Source organism: Poecilia mexicana, unplaced genomic scaffold (genome assembly GCF_051168715.1).
Source record: "Poecilia mexicana isolate PSO_F unplaced genomic scaffold, ASM5116871v1 scaffold_6, whole genome shotgun sequence".
Taxonomy (NCBI): Eukaryota; Metazoa; Chordata; class Actinopteri; order Cyprinodontiformes; family Poeciliidae; genus Poecilia; species Poecilia mexicana.
This window is the reverse complement of record NW_028263375.1, coordinates 30,165,730-30,182,297: the sequence shown is the minus strand read 5'-3', so window position 1 is coordinate 30,182,297 and position 16,568 is coordinate 30,165,730. Positions and strand designations below refer to the sequence as shown.

At 39.8% G+C, this 16,568-nt stretch overlaps 1 protein-coding gene across 1 annotated transcript in view; it reads right to left on the bottom strand.

The window, feature by feature from the left end:
* The window catches only part of lrriq1 (leucine-rich repeats and IQ motif containing 1), a 42,164-nt gene that overhangs the window by 6,240 nt on the left and 19,356 nt on the right, over window positions 1–16,568 (bottom strand). Inside the window, exons 14-20 of the mRNA XM_088006575.1 lie at window positions 12,457–12,619; window positions 10,517–10,642; window positions 9,415–9,504; window positions 8,351–8,427; window positions 7,016–7,087; window positions 6,817–6,905; window positions 5,842–5,931 (exon numbers count right to left, since the gene is read on the bottom strand). Of these exons, the coding sequence (XP_087862701.1) occupies window positions 5,842–5,931; window positions 6,817–6,905; window positions 7,016–7,087; window positions 8,351–8,427; window positions 9,415–9,504; window positions 10,517–10,642; window positions 12,457–12,619 (707 nt within the window). The remainder of the gene's footprint in view (window positions 1–5,841; window positions 5,932–6,816; window positions 6,906–7,015; window positions 7,088–8,350; window positions 8,428–9,414; window positions 9,505–10,516; window positions 10,643–12,456; window positions 12,620–16,568) is intronic.

Here is a 16,568-nt window from a genome sequence, read left to right as displayed (position 1 = left end):
ATAATATGACTCCTCTATTAACCTTTTAACAACATTTTCACCAGCGTTGCAGTGAGAAGTAGCTCCTACAATGAGCTCAGCAGATCTGCAGTCCCATCATGTGCTTGCTAATTGCTGTTGGCTAGTCTGAAGGAGCTGAGGAAACCCCCCCACTCAGTCAGAAGCTTGGAAACTACAATGCTAAGGAGGAGCAGCTTCCAAAGGCGGACCATGCGTGATATAATCAAAGCAACACTCCAGGTGTCAATTTTACATAATGCTGCCCCTTTAAGGAATTGGTTGGATACTGCAGAGCCTCATCCAATTTGTTCTCACTGGGACAAATGGATCAGAAATAGTTCACATAATAAACTATTTTCTTCTGATTTGCTCTGATTGCTGAGCTGGCGTCAGAAGGTCAAATATTTAAACAACTGTCAATTTCCATGTCATCACCTTCCTGAAATAATGATCATTTTTTTTGCCTAAATTGCTTTTGGCAAAAAATGACTTTGGCCATTATTTTAGGAAGGTGATAATATTTATATTAGAAATTTAGAATCAAAACTTTATATTTCCAAAGTCCATTTGTCCCTATTCATCAAATGAATCAAAACGAAAAAAATCTCATCATTTTTGGTCTCTAAGCCAACAACATTTTTTGTTTGTTTAACAAAAAAAGAAAAGAAAAAAGAAAAAGCTTTAGGATCACCTTATAACTCCATAATTCTCTGTTAGTTTAGGTAATCGTAACCCTGAATCTGACCGTAATCCATACACTCCAAACCACTACCTCTATGAGAGGAGCTGCCAAATATTTGTTTGTCTTTAATGTTTTATAGTTCTTAAATGAACCAGACTCTGTCAGGGATCAGAACTGGCAGGTTCAACCTCAGTATCTGCCAGAGAAAATGGAATTTGAGCAATTCTACGAAACAGTAAATCGAGTGGTACCATAGAGTTTTGCACATTATAAACCTGTTGTCACGAAAAGAAAAGAAAAGAAAAGAAAAGAAAAGAAAAGAAAAGAAAAGAAAAGAAAAGAAAAGAAAAGAAAAGAAGAGAAAAGAAAAAATGGTTGAATTGACAAAAGATCTAATGTGCTTGGCATTCATACATTTGGACATCTAAAGCGAATACAGTCACACATCGTAAAGCCAAGTTATACTCTTTTTAGTTTCAACCTATCAGGATTTAATAGAAATGATTTTCTCTTTATTGAACTAAATAAATGAAAAAAACAGTACACAGTAAAACTGGAAACAAAATTGCTGCTTTCAGAAGTTCTAGGAGGGAAAGTGGCAATTGATTTAATTCATCATCATCAAGTCCGACCACCCTGAAAAATGCAGTGGGTTTTGGCAGTTTGCTGTTCTGGAACAGAGGCATGTTGGGTCATTCCCAAGGAGGAAAAACATCAGAAGAAGTCTTTAAGAAGAAATTGTTAGAAAACCAATTCTAGAATCCAGCATTCAACAGTGCAAAAGATTATTCACAAGCAAAAAATAATTTAAGACAATTAAAGAGGCAGTATTATGCTTTTTCCAGCCACATAGAATCATTTCATAGCACAATCAAGTAACTTAGTATATCAAAAATGACTAAAATCTTAAAATTATAATTTACACATTCAAATTGGGCCTCTGTCCCTTTAAGAAACTCTTGCTCTTTCCTATGTTCCATCTTCAGGAAGTCATCACAACATGGCTCCTCTATTAGCCCTTCAACAGCGTTTTCACCAGTGTTTCACTGAAAGGCAGCTCATATAATGAGCTCAGCAGATGCTCAGTTCTGCCAGGTGTTTGCTAATTGCTGCTGGCTAGTCTGAAGGAGCTGAGTGGGAGAGCCACGGGGGAGGGCTGCTCTGTGAGGCAGAAGCTTGGAAACTGCTGTCCTGAGGAGGAACTTTGTCCTTGAAGGCGGGGCTATGACCAATGAGGCGTTTTGCCCAGTTGAATGGTTGTCACGGGAGATTAAAAGATTTCTCACACATGCATGAAATAATCAAAGCAACACTCCAGATATGTTGCTGATGAGGGAATGACATCACAACATGATGTAAAGCTTGTAAAAGTTGATTTTACATAATACTGTCCCTTTAAGAGAGCCAGGAACAGAACAGTCAAAATCCATAGAATTTACAAAACCCAAGCATGCCAGCTGGCTCAAAATAGAGGTATTTGGGTATACTTTAATCAGGTTTGGCAGAAATCAATTAACATACCAGAAAAAAGGCCTCATCCTAATGCTCAAGCATTTTGAAAGCAGGTCTATGATTCACGTTTGTCTGCAGCCACAGGACCTTTCGATTCAGCCCTGAACTGCTCAGTAAACAAACATATTCCAGAGTCAAATATGAAGCGAAAGCTTAGCCAAATGTTGCATAAAGTGGGAAAATAAGTTCCAAACAATGCAGTCAATCTGCAACAGAATGCCTTAAAAATTAAGGTGTAATGGACCAAACAAAGTCAGTACCTTAACCTGTGGTTTTAAAGAATATTGTTGCAAAATTTTTCCAAAAATAATGAGTAAAAACTGCATTAAATTAAGACAGACTGACAATCAACTGATCAAAAGTTTAAAACCAAATCTGCATTTTGTTTCATTTTCTGTCAGGCTTTCTTGTTTTTTGATTCTTGTTTTTAATGCTGTTGTACTCTGAAAAACAACACAGTTATGACCAAAAAAAAAAATCTTTCAAAATCCACAACTAAGGGGGTGGAGTGGGTACATTCTGCTCACCGAAATCAAAATACATCGCAGACTTGTTTACAAAATTTTGCCTGAGATAAACCAGGACAGAATGACCTCCAACTACATCTAAAAATCTAAACGTGGCCCTGCCTGTACACCCCGCTTAAATTGAGACATTTCAAAGTGCATTACAAGCGGTGTTTAAAGTTTAAATGTCATGTGTAAAGTGGAAGATGAATTAGAGCATGTCTGAGACATGACTGACTTAGTGTTTTCAGTTGGACGTCTATCCATGTTAGTAGCTCAGACTGCTCTAACTGCTCTGCTCGCCTCTTAAGTGTGCCAACACTTCCTGAACAGAGAGAAGATTTGCTCCCTTAGACAGCGTATAGCTTGTGAACTGAATGCACATAAGAGGCGGCAAATGTTATGAGATTGAGGTATTTTGGAGGACTGGAGATAAACACAGTGGTTGAGTTTCAGCTCGACTTGGTTGATGACATGAAGTGTGAAACCAAGTTAAGTGTTCAAGAGGTAGGGGTCCATGGCTGAAATAAAAACACAGATCCGTCAGGCGCTGTGACTTGAGGACAGATGTGTGATGAACTTGAAGTTCGACTGGAACAGAGTGGAAATGTGTGCCTCCAGGCGACGAGTGGAAGGTGTCGGTGGAAAAGTAAGAGTGGAAATTAGCAGAAGCGCTCGGAGGCATGAAACATCTCCGTCCCACGGAGCATTCTCGCACTGAAAGACACAAATTAAATAAAACGGGGAAATGTATATCTCGGTTTTCTGCTCTTAAAAAATAAGATTTTTCAAGGTCTTTGCACCGTCGTCTCTCTCTTGTGTCTCTCTTTGCACGTGTAAGCCGATACCCATTTCAAGTGGGTTACTCATGTCCAGCACATCCACACAACGAGCCCGGATAAAATAAACATGCCGCGTCAGATATCTCGGAAAGAATCTGTCATGGGTTTGGGGCTAATCACCTCCAGAAGGGGCTTGAGTCAAAGCCTGAAACGTTAGCCCCTGCCGGGGAGTGCTGGCTGGGCCGGGCTGGATTGGGGCTGCCGAGGCCCCGGGCACTGGGAAAGGATCCGGAGGAGGCGGGGGGGAGCCTTCCATAGGTCAGGAGAGGAGTGTAACCACAACACTACAAGGGAGACTGACCACCTCTATCATGTATGTCAGCTCATGGTCATCTCTTAAATCAATTGAGTTTATTGGTATAGCACTTTTCAGCAACAAGGCATCATCATACAGTCACCAGAAAGAAACATTACATTCTCTCAAGCACCAGCATCAAAATCATCAATTCACATCAAGTATGTTGGTCAATGCTCCAGTGATCAGGGTCAAAGGCAACATTAAACAGGTGGGTCTTTGGTTTTGATTTAACAGAACTCAGTGTTTCGTCCATTTTGCGGATGTAGAGTAGGTCAGAACCACAAGACCTGAGTGGTCTGGAAGGTTGAGACAACAACAAAAACAACAACAACAACAACAACAGGCCATTAACTTGAACTTGAGATCAAAGACTTGAGATCAATTCTTTGATCTCAATGTAAGAGTTGACTCGGACTTGCAAAAAATCACTTGCGAACAAGGCATGAATGCCTGGTGATATGACCGGTTAATGGAGTTGTTTAAATTGATTCAACAGCTTAATATGCAGTGGAAACTCCAGTTCGTTTAGATGGCTTACGTAAACAAGGGTGGAAAGGACAGATAATAAAAAGAGCTGGAAATCTTGTTGTGATGTAATGCATCCTTCAGATAGAAACAGTCTCCTTCTGCCAGTTGGCTGAGAGCATATCAACAGAGGTGTTGCACTCAGATATGATTCCAGTGCTAGCATTGAAAAGTTGATATAATTCAACAAAGCTATTCAGTCTGTGTTGGCCTTGCTTCCAGACATTAAACAAATGACGTCTGAGCAACAGGAATGTGCAAAACATTTCACTGGTAAAGATGTGGCTCTATTCCCCCCGGTGTTGTTTAGAACCTACACGGTGACCGGTAAGCTTCATTGAGCTGGGGCATTTAATAAAGTCACAGCTAAACGTTAGCAATTGGGTAAAACCAGATCCAATTATTTCAAACTTCAACATGCCTCCAGGAAGAACATATTTCTCAAGTGTCTAGGGTCCAGACCCTCTAGAGGAAGCAAGGTGTAAGACAACTGGCTGGTTTGATAGTTGATTCTTACTTTTGCTGTTTGAACTATTTTTCTACAGTTAATCACCAATAAATGCTGCATTTACATTTTGAAATGTGGTTAAAAACTTTGTCCTGTTTGGCAGAACAACTCCTCAACTGCTCAAGTGAAGTACTACTTTGGATAATTAGCTTTAGTTCATTGTTTATTGTTGTGAGGCTCTTCTGACTGTGAGGTTATACAAATTTAAATGTGGAATCTAATCATTTTAAAACTTTGACCACTTTTATTATAACTGCAACAGTGGATTCCTGCCTATTCGTGGTTTAGTATTCACAGATTTTTCTGTGGAACGTAACTCAGAATTATTTGCAGATGTAAATTCACCTATTTGCAGATTTTTTCATAGCTCATATTCTAAAGAGAAGGCAGCTTGGGAAGGAGAGATAACTAGATGCAATGCTTCTTGACAAGCGACTGGCTGTCGTTTGCAAATCAGCGGGAATGCCATTTATTTTCCTTGCCTGTAGAAAATAGTTTCTGCTGTTTCTGCTAAGACAGTTTCCAATGTGTATATTAATGCATATGAAGGTGAATTTGGTGTTTGAGCTGATAAAATAGGCAGTTATAAATATTATTAGAGGGTGTCCCAAGTATCTCTGGATCTTAGCTGTTCACAGGTGGCTGTGGTCCTGAACCCCTGTGAATACCAGGAGTCCGCAGAAAATGCTACAAGCTCTTCTCGATAGCTGAAAAGTTTCAAAACCACCGCGCTGGAGTTTGGTTTATGCCCTGTGGGGTAATACGTGTATTGCATATGTATTACATTACGTTGTATGCCATTACATGAAACTACATTTTGCCATACCCTTGGGTAAAAAAAAAAAAGAATCTTTGATCTGTAAAGGGCTTAGTATGGGAAAAATGGAAGACATATAAGTTTCTTAACAAACATAAGAAAACACAACAAAGACTTAAAAATCTGGACTGTAACATATCCTAAGTTCTACCTCCAAAAGTCTGTCTGCTGCGTCGTGAAGTCCTGTTCCTGGCCTCCGCTGGGCTTATTTGGTAATTGCACCCACTGAAGGCAAAGGGATCTAAGAGGAACCGAAAGAGAACATCAAGGAGGGATATAGCAGACTTAAAACCAGAAGCAAAAACAAGAAGAACAAGAAAGAAAAAAAAACAAGATGAAAGATTCGGAAAGTATTAGAGCAGAGCTCTGGTTCCACTGAGGGACATGCCATTAGGAGTTACAGCCGACATAGGCCTGTGTGTTGGTGGCACAAGATGACAAGAGAGCCGCAATTTCAGTCATGCATTTGCAATTATGATCAAAGAGCAGCCTCCCTGTACATGACCTACATGCACGATATCCGTGTCAGGAGCAGTGTGTCTTGGAGCAGAGCAGAGCAGAGGTGAGGTCAACTTTCACCGCGGCTACGCTGAGCCGTTATGACGAGGTGGACTGAAAGTCGTCACGACTTGCCAGAAGCTCTCCTGACAATTATTATTTATTTAGCTGGCTTTTTAAAAAACGGGCCAATGAGAGGCGACAGGACCCGCTTCTGCTGCCTGTTATGGCTCATTAGTGTACATTGGCTGGAAAGGGTCACCGCTGCTGAGGCAAGACTGGAAGAAAAACACATGAGAATGGAAAAAAAAAAAAACGGCCCGAGGTATTTGCGTGTGACTTTTTTTTTTTTTTTTTTTTTTTTTTTACAAAATAAGTTGCATAGGAAGCAGATCTTCCTCATAACACAAGAACATTTTTACAAAACAATCCAACCATCAATTTCGTCAACCAGTAAACAAAACAGGGACTACAGGTAGAGCAGTAGTAACAACCCTGGGATTTTTCCAAGTTTTCTTGCATTAGAAATGCAAACTTCAACTAATTTGTAGTGAAAAGCAATAGTTGTGAAGTGGAAGAACAAACTTTAGCTGCAGTTACGGTGTCTACAGTGTGTTGGGCTACTCACTTCCGTGTTTTTTCTGCTGCTTTTTGGTCGCCTTCATCTTCTGAGCTCTTTTCAGCATCAGAAAAGCTGTGCGGCTGTTGGTGAAGCCCCTGCAGACGGCGAGACAGAGACGATTATCTAAAACTTCTGTTGTATTGAATTCACACATTATATCGATAAAGGACAATGCAACAGCATCTGAGACATAATGATGAGTTACCATTCTTGCAGAATTTTTTCTGATCTTTCAGACAGACCATTCTGAATCAGGGTTGAAGCTTTAGTCTTGCTTCTGAAAACAAAAAATTCACAATATTTAAAAAATTTACACATTAAAAAATATATATTTTTTAGTATAAATTTTTGCTTACTTTAACACATATGGCTATCTCTAGCTTAACTGTGCCATAATGTCGAGATTTGGTAACCTAATTGATGTTAGAAGTTAATGTTTTTAATTATTTTTTTTAAAACATACACATTATCAAAATTAATCAAAACTATCAGAGATGCATGAGGAAACTAGTTAGGAACTGAAACTCCCAAGTTTTTCACTTGACCAGCCTAAACTGGCCAGTTGTTAGCACGATCTGGTCACATGCTATCTGCTAGCATGTTACCAGACCATGCTAACAATATTACTCGGAATAATACTTAGAATTGACTACTTTCTGTAGCAAATGAGAAAGTAGTCTCAAAAGAAGTCAGAGGAAGTGCAAAAGCTGTAAGCTATATTTTTTATATACATCTATGTCAGGTTTTTTCAAGCTGCCACCTAATTTAAACAGAAATTTCCACAAAGTCTAAGATTAAAAAAAAAACTAAGACTTTTTAAAACAAAGGAACATGCCAGATTCAGAAATGTTGGCATTATTTTGGAAATTTCACAGGTAGGGTAAAGTAATTTTACAGAAAATCATACATTTCTTTTACTGCTGAAATGTTCAAAGAGAATCTAACTTCACTTTTATGTGAAATGAACTCTGTTTTATTTCCTTTTTTAGTGCAACTGGTTTGGATCTCTGTGCCAAGTTCAATTATCAAAATTTCCTGTTAAGGAGATTAGGCAATGCAACCCATTATATCAACAGATCAACAGAAGCTGCAAATGTGGGTAAAACTTTGTCAATATTCCGATAACGTCAAAAAAAAACAAAACACCATGTCTCAATAACAGTGTTTCCATTAAATAAGAAGCTTGATTAAAATCACATGTGAATGAGCATGTTCACGTGATCAGTCATTCAAAAACATGCTGTGCCATCATCCTCCAACTACTTCCTGTTCTTGTCTTCTTTGTGGTTTGCACCAGTGGCAACATCCAGTTGTTGATGACGCGACCCATGTGATACAAAGAAAGTGTTTTATTGCAGTTTTGTGGGGAAAAAATCAATTACGATACGGCAAAAAGCCCAACCTCACCCTGGCACATTTTTTTTATCACAAAATGATTTGTTTTTTCAAAATTGCCACGTTTCCATTTAACAAATTTATTTTAAAAATGTGCAATTGTGCAATTATATGGTCAGTGGAGTGAGTCATTGCATTTTATTACCTAGTAGAACTCCATAATGAATCTTGTTCATCTTCCACTTCTTCTTTCTCGTCAGCCTCCCAGGCCTGAAGTTCAACCTGGGAGTGACATTACCAACATTACATGAGTTTAACACGTTCTTAGGCAATCTTGCTGCCAGTTGCCAGTATGGGAGCGGGGACGCTAACATGACTATGTTCTGGTAATTGCCAGGATCGACGGGGGGGAGACTCTGGGCCCTTTGTGTTTTGCCTCAGAAACCCCTAGAAGCTTTTATCCTTCTCACCACTCTAATCGTGTAGCAGATACACTCACACGCATCGACAAGGATTTTACAGATCTTAACTGGAGGTCTAAATAATTGTGGTAGGTACTTTAAGCTGCTGCACTGTTATCTTACATTACACACAATAACAGCCAATTACATTTAAATCAAAAGTTTGTTTTCATGTTAAATATTTAACGGATACATTTCACCCTCAGTAAGTTTTCCTACTCGTGAAACTCTCAAGTGTAATTCAGACGAACAGCTTAATCACTCTCCAGGTCCCGTTTTCTCTCCGTCCGAGTGCAGAATTGTTCATCATCACCTTTTGATGTGCACCTCAGCTCAGCGTCAACACACTGGAGCCGACCACACCGGCAGCTGCAGCACATCAGCTGGCCTGACTGGACTACCATGATGTACTGTGCTGAGCATGCTCCAAAGAAAAGATCCAACGAGAGGTAAGGGGAGGGGGGGGAAAGAAAAAAACAGGACGACATTTCAGCCAGTGTGATAAATGACATCTGCTGGTCCTGAGCAACCTTCAGTCCCTCAGGGAAATAATCCTGGTTTTTAAAAGAATAAATTTAAAGATCAATCAGGGAGGGGGAGTGTAAGCTCTGAGGAAAAGGAGGGAGGGAGGGAGGTAGTGTGGGTTAAGTAAGATGTAAAAGGAACAGGTCTAAGAAAGTGGCTTTTAAATTTTCATTGACAGATAATATAGGCTGATAAATCACTGTTTTTACCTACCAGTTGGCTGCAAACCACAACTGGCCATTTTCACAATTAAAGTGGATTTGAGAAAACTACAGGAGTTTACCTGTGGAGGTAAGTGTTGCTCTGTCACAGGTTGATGCATAGGAGGGGAATCCTCAGAGAAGGTCATTGTCCAGAGTTCCTCCAGTGCTGACTTTGAGCAGAAAATGGTAAACAAATATATATGCATAATGCAGTACATAGCACTAAACATAACTTGCCTATCTGTAGTGTGGGTTCTATTCATTTGGAACTTATAATCAGGTTTTTCCCAAAGAGGAAAGCTGGTGAATCAATAGAGAAAATAAATATTTAACTCCATTTGAAAGCTTGCACTTGAATTTAATGCAGATTTTTTTTCTTATCTACACAAGTTCAAAATACACCTCAAAGTTACATGTACGCTAAGGGCGCACCGATTGCGATTTTCTAACTGATCACTGTTCTTTAGAAAGCCTGACCTGCTGATTCCGATTTTTTTTTGTCTGAAAAGTCGCTAAACAGTGACAAAATTGTTGAGTTCTAAATAGTGGAGTGACATGCAAAAAATTGTATGTATATTTTCCTGCCATTTGTGACATCAATGGGAAACGTTTCTTATGCATTTCGCTTTGAGAGAACTCCAACCAAGCCTCACTGTGTCCTTCTGGGCTGTCGTTTTCATATTTAACCAAATTTCGTATTTCAGCTTGTTGACGGAGCTGCAGCACATGGTGACTGCGTAACGTAATCAACCAGATGGTTTGAGTCCCTTGTGGCAGCCTCTGGTTTACCTCTTCATCCCGTTTAAAGCCCAAATAATCGTAAATATGCAACTTTGTATTTTTTGGCAACTTGTTCCTACATTTTTGGACAGACATTTGTGTTCTAAATTGGCAAATCAGTGGATGCATGTTTACATTCTTTCATCCCAAAAAATAAAAGTCCAAAACGTTACCTGCACAAATATATCATCATTTGTTGGACTGACGAATATATATTGGGAAAAATCTGAACCTTAGTATCGGCCAGTCACCGATCTCCAAAATGTAACAAAATCGGGGGCAATTAACCAGTGTACCTTATGGTGTAAATGTGGCTGGGTTTTTGACCAGTCGTCAGACCTGAATTCTTAAGCACGGTTCATAGTCTATGTACAGGTCAGAGGTAAACACAAACTTGCGTACCTCATCGACGACAAATTCCTCTACGTCCAGCTCCTCGAAGGTGTCGTCCTCTCCTGTGTCTGGGCACGTAAAGGCAGTGAGGGCGGATGCAAGCCTCCTCCTCAGAGCACAGCCCCTCCAAAATGCCTAGAGGTACATGCAGAAAGGAAAAAAAAAAAGTCTGAACACCGTCTATGAATCACGGCCCCAAACGTAAATACTGCATGTTATCCCATTAGAGAGATAAAACATGTTAGACCCTATTTTAATTGCTGAACGTTCTGCTTTCTGAACTCTGCATGACTCCATGTTGCTCTGAAACAAATGGAGCTCCAGCGCTCCCCTAAATCCTCCAATTCCCAACGGAGATGGGGAGGCAGGGGTGGTGGGAGAGGGGGCGGGGGGGGCACGCTTCGCTTTAAGCCGAACCTCGCAGGAATTCTAGAGCTCTTACTACCGCACGTCGCTGGAATCTGATTAATCACTCCGTACCCATCCAACACACACACACCCCTAAATACTGTTCCTTTACCTCTCCTACCCCCGCTTTCTCCTCTGGAGAATCCTAAAGGACTCATCAAACACTTCTTGTGCTGAGAGAGGATATCAGAGAGGTGGCGAGTAGCATGTTTTTCAGGTCGGCAGCGCTCGGCTAAGTGAAGAGGATTAGCCAAGTAAACGTCCCAAACACACTGGGGGCCAGCAGATTGATGATCGAGGATGTGTACGTATAGATTCATAAATCCAAAGTGTGAAAGTGGCTTCAGAGCCGGCCATTATTTACAAATCCACAGGTCTCTTTATACACTCCTAAAACGTTTCAGAGGCTTTGCAGGTTGGTTGAGTTTGATTGAAAATATATTGCCTCGCAAAAGTGCTCGCGTCCCTTGGATATCCACAAACTTATTGAACTCAAAGTGTGTTGTCTTGGAGTTTTATGTAGTGGACAAACACAAAGCAGAAGGAAAATCAGTCATTGCTGTCACTGTTTTAATTAAAAGCTGACCAACGAAGACCGAGGGCGGACATAAAGATATGGAGACGTTTTAACTAGATGCATTATAAAACACAATATCGAGCTGTGTCAGAGCACTGTGCGATCTGTCATCTGAAATTATGGCACATCTGCTAACCCATCATCCACGTAGACCTACAGGCAGAGCGAGGAGAGGAGCCAAGAAGGATGAAGTAACTCTACAGAGATCCACAACAAATACCAATCAATATCAACATCTAGATCAATATCTAGTCCTAATGAAGAAATGTTAAGAAATGTAGCTAGCAGGTGGAATATGGGGCTATCTGCACAGAAAGGGCCAACACTGACGTTGCGCAGAAAGCGTCATGCTTTGTGGAGGTTTGTTTCGGCAGGGACAGAACTTTTGGGAAGATGGATGGAATTGTGGGACTTATGGATGTTATTTTTCCCTCCTCGTGACACATTAACAATTGATTCATACTGGCAGATATGAACCAAGGACTAAACATGAGAAAAGCTAAACATGGACTGAAATCGAGAAGGCCAGAGATGAAGGAACAAGTCAGTAGTTGGGTACATAAAGAACGTTCTGCTGGTGTCCTGATGATCTGCTCTGCTCTGTCAGATCTTCCTACCTTACTGCGTCTAGATAGCTATGTCTATCAGTCGGTGCTACCTTAGGAAACTGTTGAAACTGTTGAGGCTTGTGAACGGTGGTGACATCACCACGTCCTGGTAGTTGCCAAGGAGATGAATGATGGTTAATGTTTTAGCTATTCGTCGACGGTTTCACTTAACTCAATTGAAGTTTGAGTGCAAATATAGAGTGCAAGAAGCAAGAATACTTTTAAGAACTACTCACTTTCTCAAATGAGGCTGACATCACAAAATCTTCAGGGGGACAAACATTTGCTTTGTGGTCCTAAAGCTTAAAAGTGATTCAGTGAAACTACATTTTGACTCTTGGCCAGGAAGGTTTTACCTGTATAACAGTTGCTGCGTGGTTTTCACAAGCGGCTTTCATGTTATTAACGGAAAGCTCAGACAATGGCTTTTCTGCTTCTCCTCTAATATCCGAGGCTTCAGCATGTCCACATTTCTCCCCGGATGTCCTCTGCATCCTCTGAAGCACAGTGGCCACACTGCTCAAATGACAATACAAACACACAAGGTAAGTAACATCACACTGGCCACCTTTCAAAACTGATTTTTCTTTTGGTTTGAAGCAGAAATATGGAGTGAAGAACTCATGAGAGATTAGGCTTGTCCTGAGCCAGGGCTCATACCAAAGATCTATTACTCTCGCAAAGATAGCAGAGTGTTAATGATAAGGTGGTGTGTTAAAATTAAGGAGATCTTCAACATCTCTCACTGTAAATCAACTAGAAGAGGCTCCAATGATGACAAATGGCCTTCAGCAGAAACTAATAAAAAGGTTCAGCTGCTATAAGCAAATGAGATAAAATGTGACATGTTTGCTTTGTTCCAGCTGTGTTCAGTTTTGCACCATTAAAGTAAATCACATATGGTCATGTGAAAAAATTCAAACACCCCGCAGCAGCTTGTGTGGTTTTATTCACATTTTTGAACATATGGATATTTAAGTTAGACTTTAGCGACACTGAAATGTCATGAAAGTAAGTCATGTAGATGACAAACAGCAAAAACACAGGGAAATATATTTCAGTATTTCAAAGGGGCCCCATTGTGATTCCATTTAAAAATGTTAGGGTGGGTCTATGGGCTACACAAAATATGTTCAACGTTTTTTTGTTTTTTTACACAAAATCATTCTCAGATCATGAGATTTCATTATAAGTTCTTATTTTGAGCTTCTTTCAGAATGAGTGTTGCTGGTCACGCCCCCCCAACTCAATATTTCTACTTTATACACACCAAAATAGCAGCGGATTGATGTGCAATTGATGCGACCATAAATATTGTCCTTGTCCGTAAGTACCGCTATCCACCACAGTCAGCTGAACAGCGAGAGATCGGCTGTGCTTGGACAACGCGTCTGGCCCAGGGTGTCTGTGTTCACAGAGCGACAGTGCGGCTAGCTTGCTGCGGCTAGCTTGCTAACATCGCGGCTGCTAACCGGGACGAGGCCAACGCCCGGCAGCTAACCGACCTAACCGAGAAAACAACCAGTGGAAAACGACGCGTTGGATTGACAGCAGGCAGAGGTAAAACTCTGCCTTGTCCGTAAGTACCGCTATCCACCACAGTCAGCTGAACAGCGAGAGATCGGCTGTGCTTGGACAACGCGTCTGGCCCAGGGTGTCTGTGTTCACAGAGCGACAGTGCGGCTAGCTTGCTGCGGCTAGCTTGCTAACATCGCGGCTGCTAACCGGGACGAGGCCAACGTCCGGCAGTTAACCGACCTAACAGAGGACAAAACCAGTGGAAAACGATACGTTGGATTGACAGCAAGCCGAGAGAGACAGTGCAGTGGCCTCCAACTGCTGAGTAGGAGCCTTAAGGAAGCGACAGGCAAAAAGAAGCGAAATAATGCCTCCAAAAGGATCCAAGACCGACGGGAGACAAGATGAGGACTATGTATCACTCACGCAAGTCAAAGAGTTGCTGAGCCAGCAAAAGCAAATGTATATGGAGTTACTCCAACAACAACAGGACAATTTTAAGGGTTTTGTTAAAATCATTGTGGACACTACTAACACCAGAATGGACGCAATGACACGAGAACTACAGGACATTAAAACCAGCCTGCAATTTACACAGAAAGATATTGACGACATTAAAGTAGAAAGTGCTAAGCACAAGAACCGAAGTGACACGGTGCAGTCAGACATATTTAAAGTATGTGAGGGTATGATGACTATCACTGATAAAATGGAGTACCTTGAGGGGCAATCAAGGAGAAACAATCTGGTTTTTGATGGAATTACTGAATCACCAAATGAGACTTGGGCTGAGACTGAGGAGAAAGTGAAAACTATTTTAAATGAAAAACTAAACTTTCAACATAAGGTTGATATTGAGAGAGCTCACCGCACCGGTAAACATAGAGGAGACAGACCCAGGCCCATTGTTGTCAAATTTTTACGATACAAGGACAGATCAACTATTCTGCAGAGCACCAAGGCACTTAAGGGATCTAAGATTTTCATTAACGAAGACTTCACGGATGCAGTAAGGAAAAGGAGGGCGGAACTAATGCCGGACTTAAAAGCAGCGCGTCAAAGAGGGGACATCGCTTACCTACGTTATGATAAGTTGATCACCCATCCACGTACTAGTACCCCTAAATTATCCAACAATGTATGACAGACAGCCAGACATAGCTGACGTTCACTTCTGAAAGAGAAACATGAAACAGATCATGGCCTATGAGGATATAGAGCTACCAGTATTCCAACACAGAAACTATCATCAGCAAGATATTGAAACTGACATTGATCCTGATAACAACTTCTACAATGTCAGCAATGATAGTTGTCACTATTACAGCGATGATCAGTTCAACAACAGCATTAAAACAGAACAAAAGCTGTCAATAATTCACTTTAATAGCAGAAGCCTTTATGCAAATTTTGACAGCATCAAACAATACCTCCAACAACTTTCACAGACCTTCAATGTTATTGCCTTATCAGAAACTTGGCTCAATAGTGATAAGGGCATAGATTTTGAAATAAATGGTTATGAAATGGTTTGTAAGAACAGAGAAAACAAAAATGGAGGGGGAGTAGCTTTATATGTTGACAAGAAGATTAATTATAAGTTGATCGAAACAATGTCAACTGTGATGGACAACATGTTTGAATGTGTGACTATAGAAATACTCGTGGAAAAAAGGAAAAATGTCTTAGTGAGTTGCATTTATAGAGCCCCTGGATCAAACATTGAAGTACTCAACAACTGGATAGAAGAAAAATTTATAACAATTAATCAAAAAATAACATTTTTCTGTGGGGATTTCAATATTGACCTTCTCAATCCAAATAAACATAGAATGACTGAAGAATTTATTAACACCATGTTCAGTTTAAGCCTGTATCCTAAAATCACCAGGCCCAGTCGCATTACATCGCACTGCGCTACCTTAATTGATAATATTTTTACAAATGTGCTGGAAAATAATTTAACTAGTGGAATATTAATGAATGACATAACTGATCACTTACCAGTGTTCATAGTCTACGACTGTAAGTGCAAAACAGACGATCAAAAAATAGAGACGCATTACAGACGGGTTACGTCTGAAGAGACACTAAAAGCTCTACAAGCTGAGTTGTTGGCCTACGATTGGAGATTAATATATAAAATGAATGATGTGAATTTAGCATATGAAGAATTTTTAAAAACATTTAAAATATTATATAACAAGCACTGCCCAATCAAACAATATAACAGGAAAAGCAATCAAAAAAATGAACAGTGGATCACAAAAGGAATACAAAAGGCATGTAAAAAGAAAAACAAACTTTATAGAGAATTTCTAAAACATAGAACGTCTGAATCAGAAAACAAATATAAGAAATATAAAAATAAGTTAACTAATATTATAAAAACATGTAAAAAGGACTATTATCATAAATTACTGGATAGGAATAAAAACAACATTAAGGAAACATGGAATATTTTAAATAGAGTTATTAGAAAATCTAACAATAACAACTATCCAGACTATTTTATAGATAATGAACAGAATATTACTGATTTGAAAAGTGTCGTCAATAATTTCAATAGATTTTTTGTTAATATAGGACCTCAATTAGCAGAAAAAATACCGACTACAAAAACTGCAACTCAGCAATATCTAATTGAGAATAATCCCAGCTCCTTATATCTCAACCCTGTACTAGAAGAAGAAATCATAAACATTGTGAATAACTGTAAAAATAAGACTTCCACTGACTGTGATGATCTGGACATGAAAACTATTAAAATAGTAATTAAAGGAATCTCTAAACCACTAACTTATATTTGCAATTTATCATTTCAAACAGGATTATTTCCCAACAAAATGAAAATAGCTAAGGTCAAACCAATGTATAAAACTGGCAACAAACACCTCTTCACTAACTACAGGCCTGTCTCTCTTCTCCCACAATTTTCTAAAATCCTGGA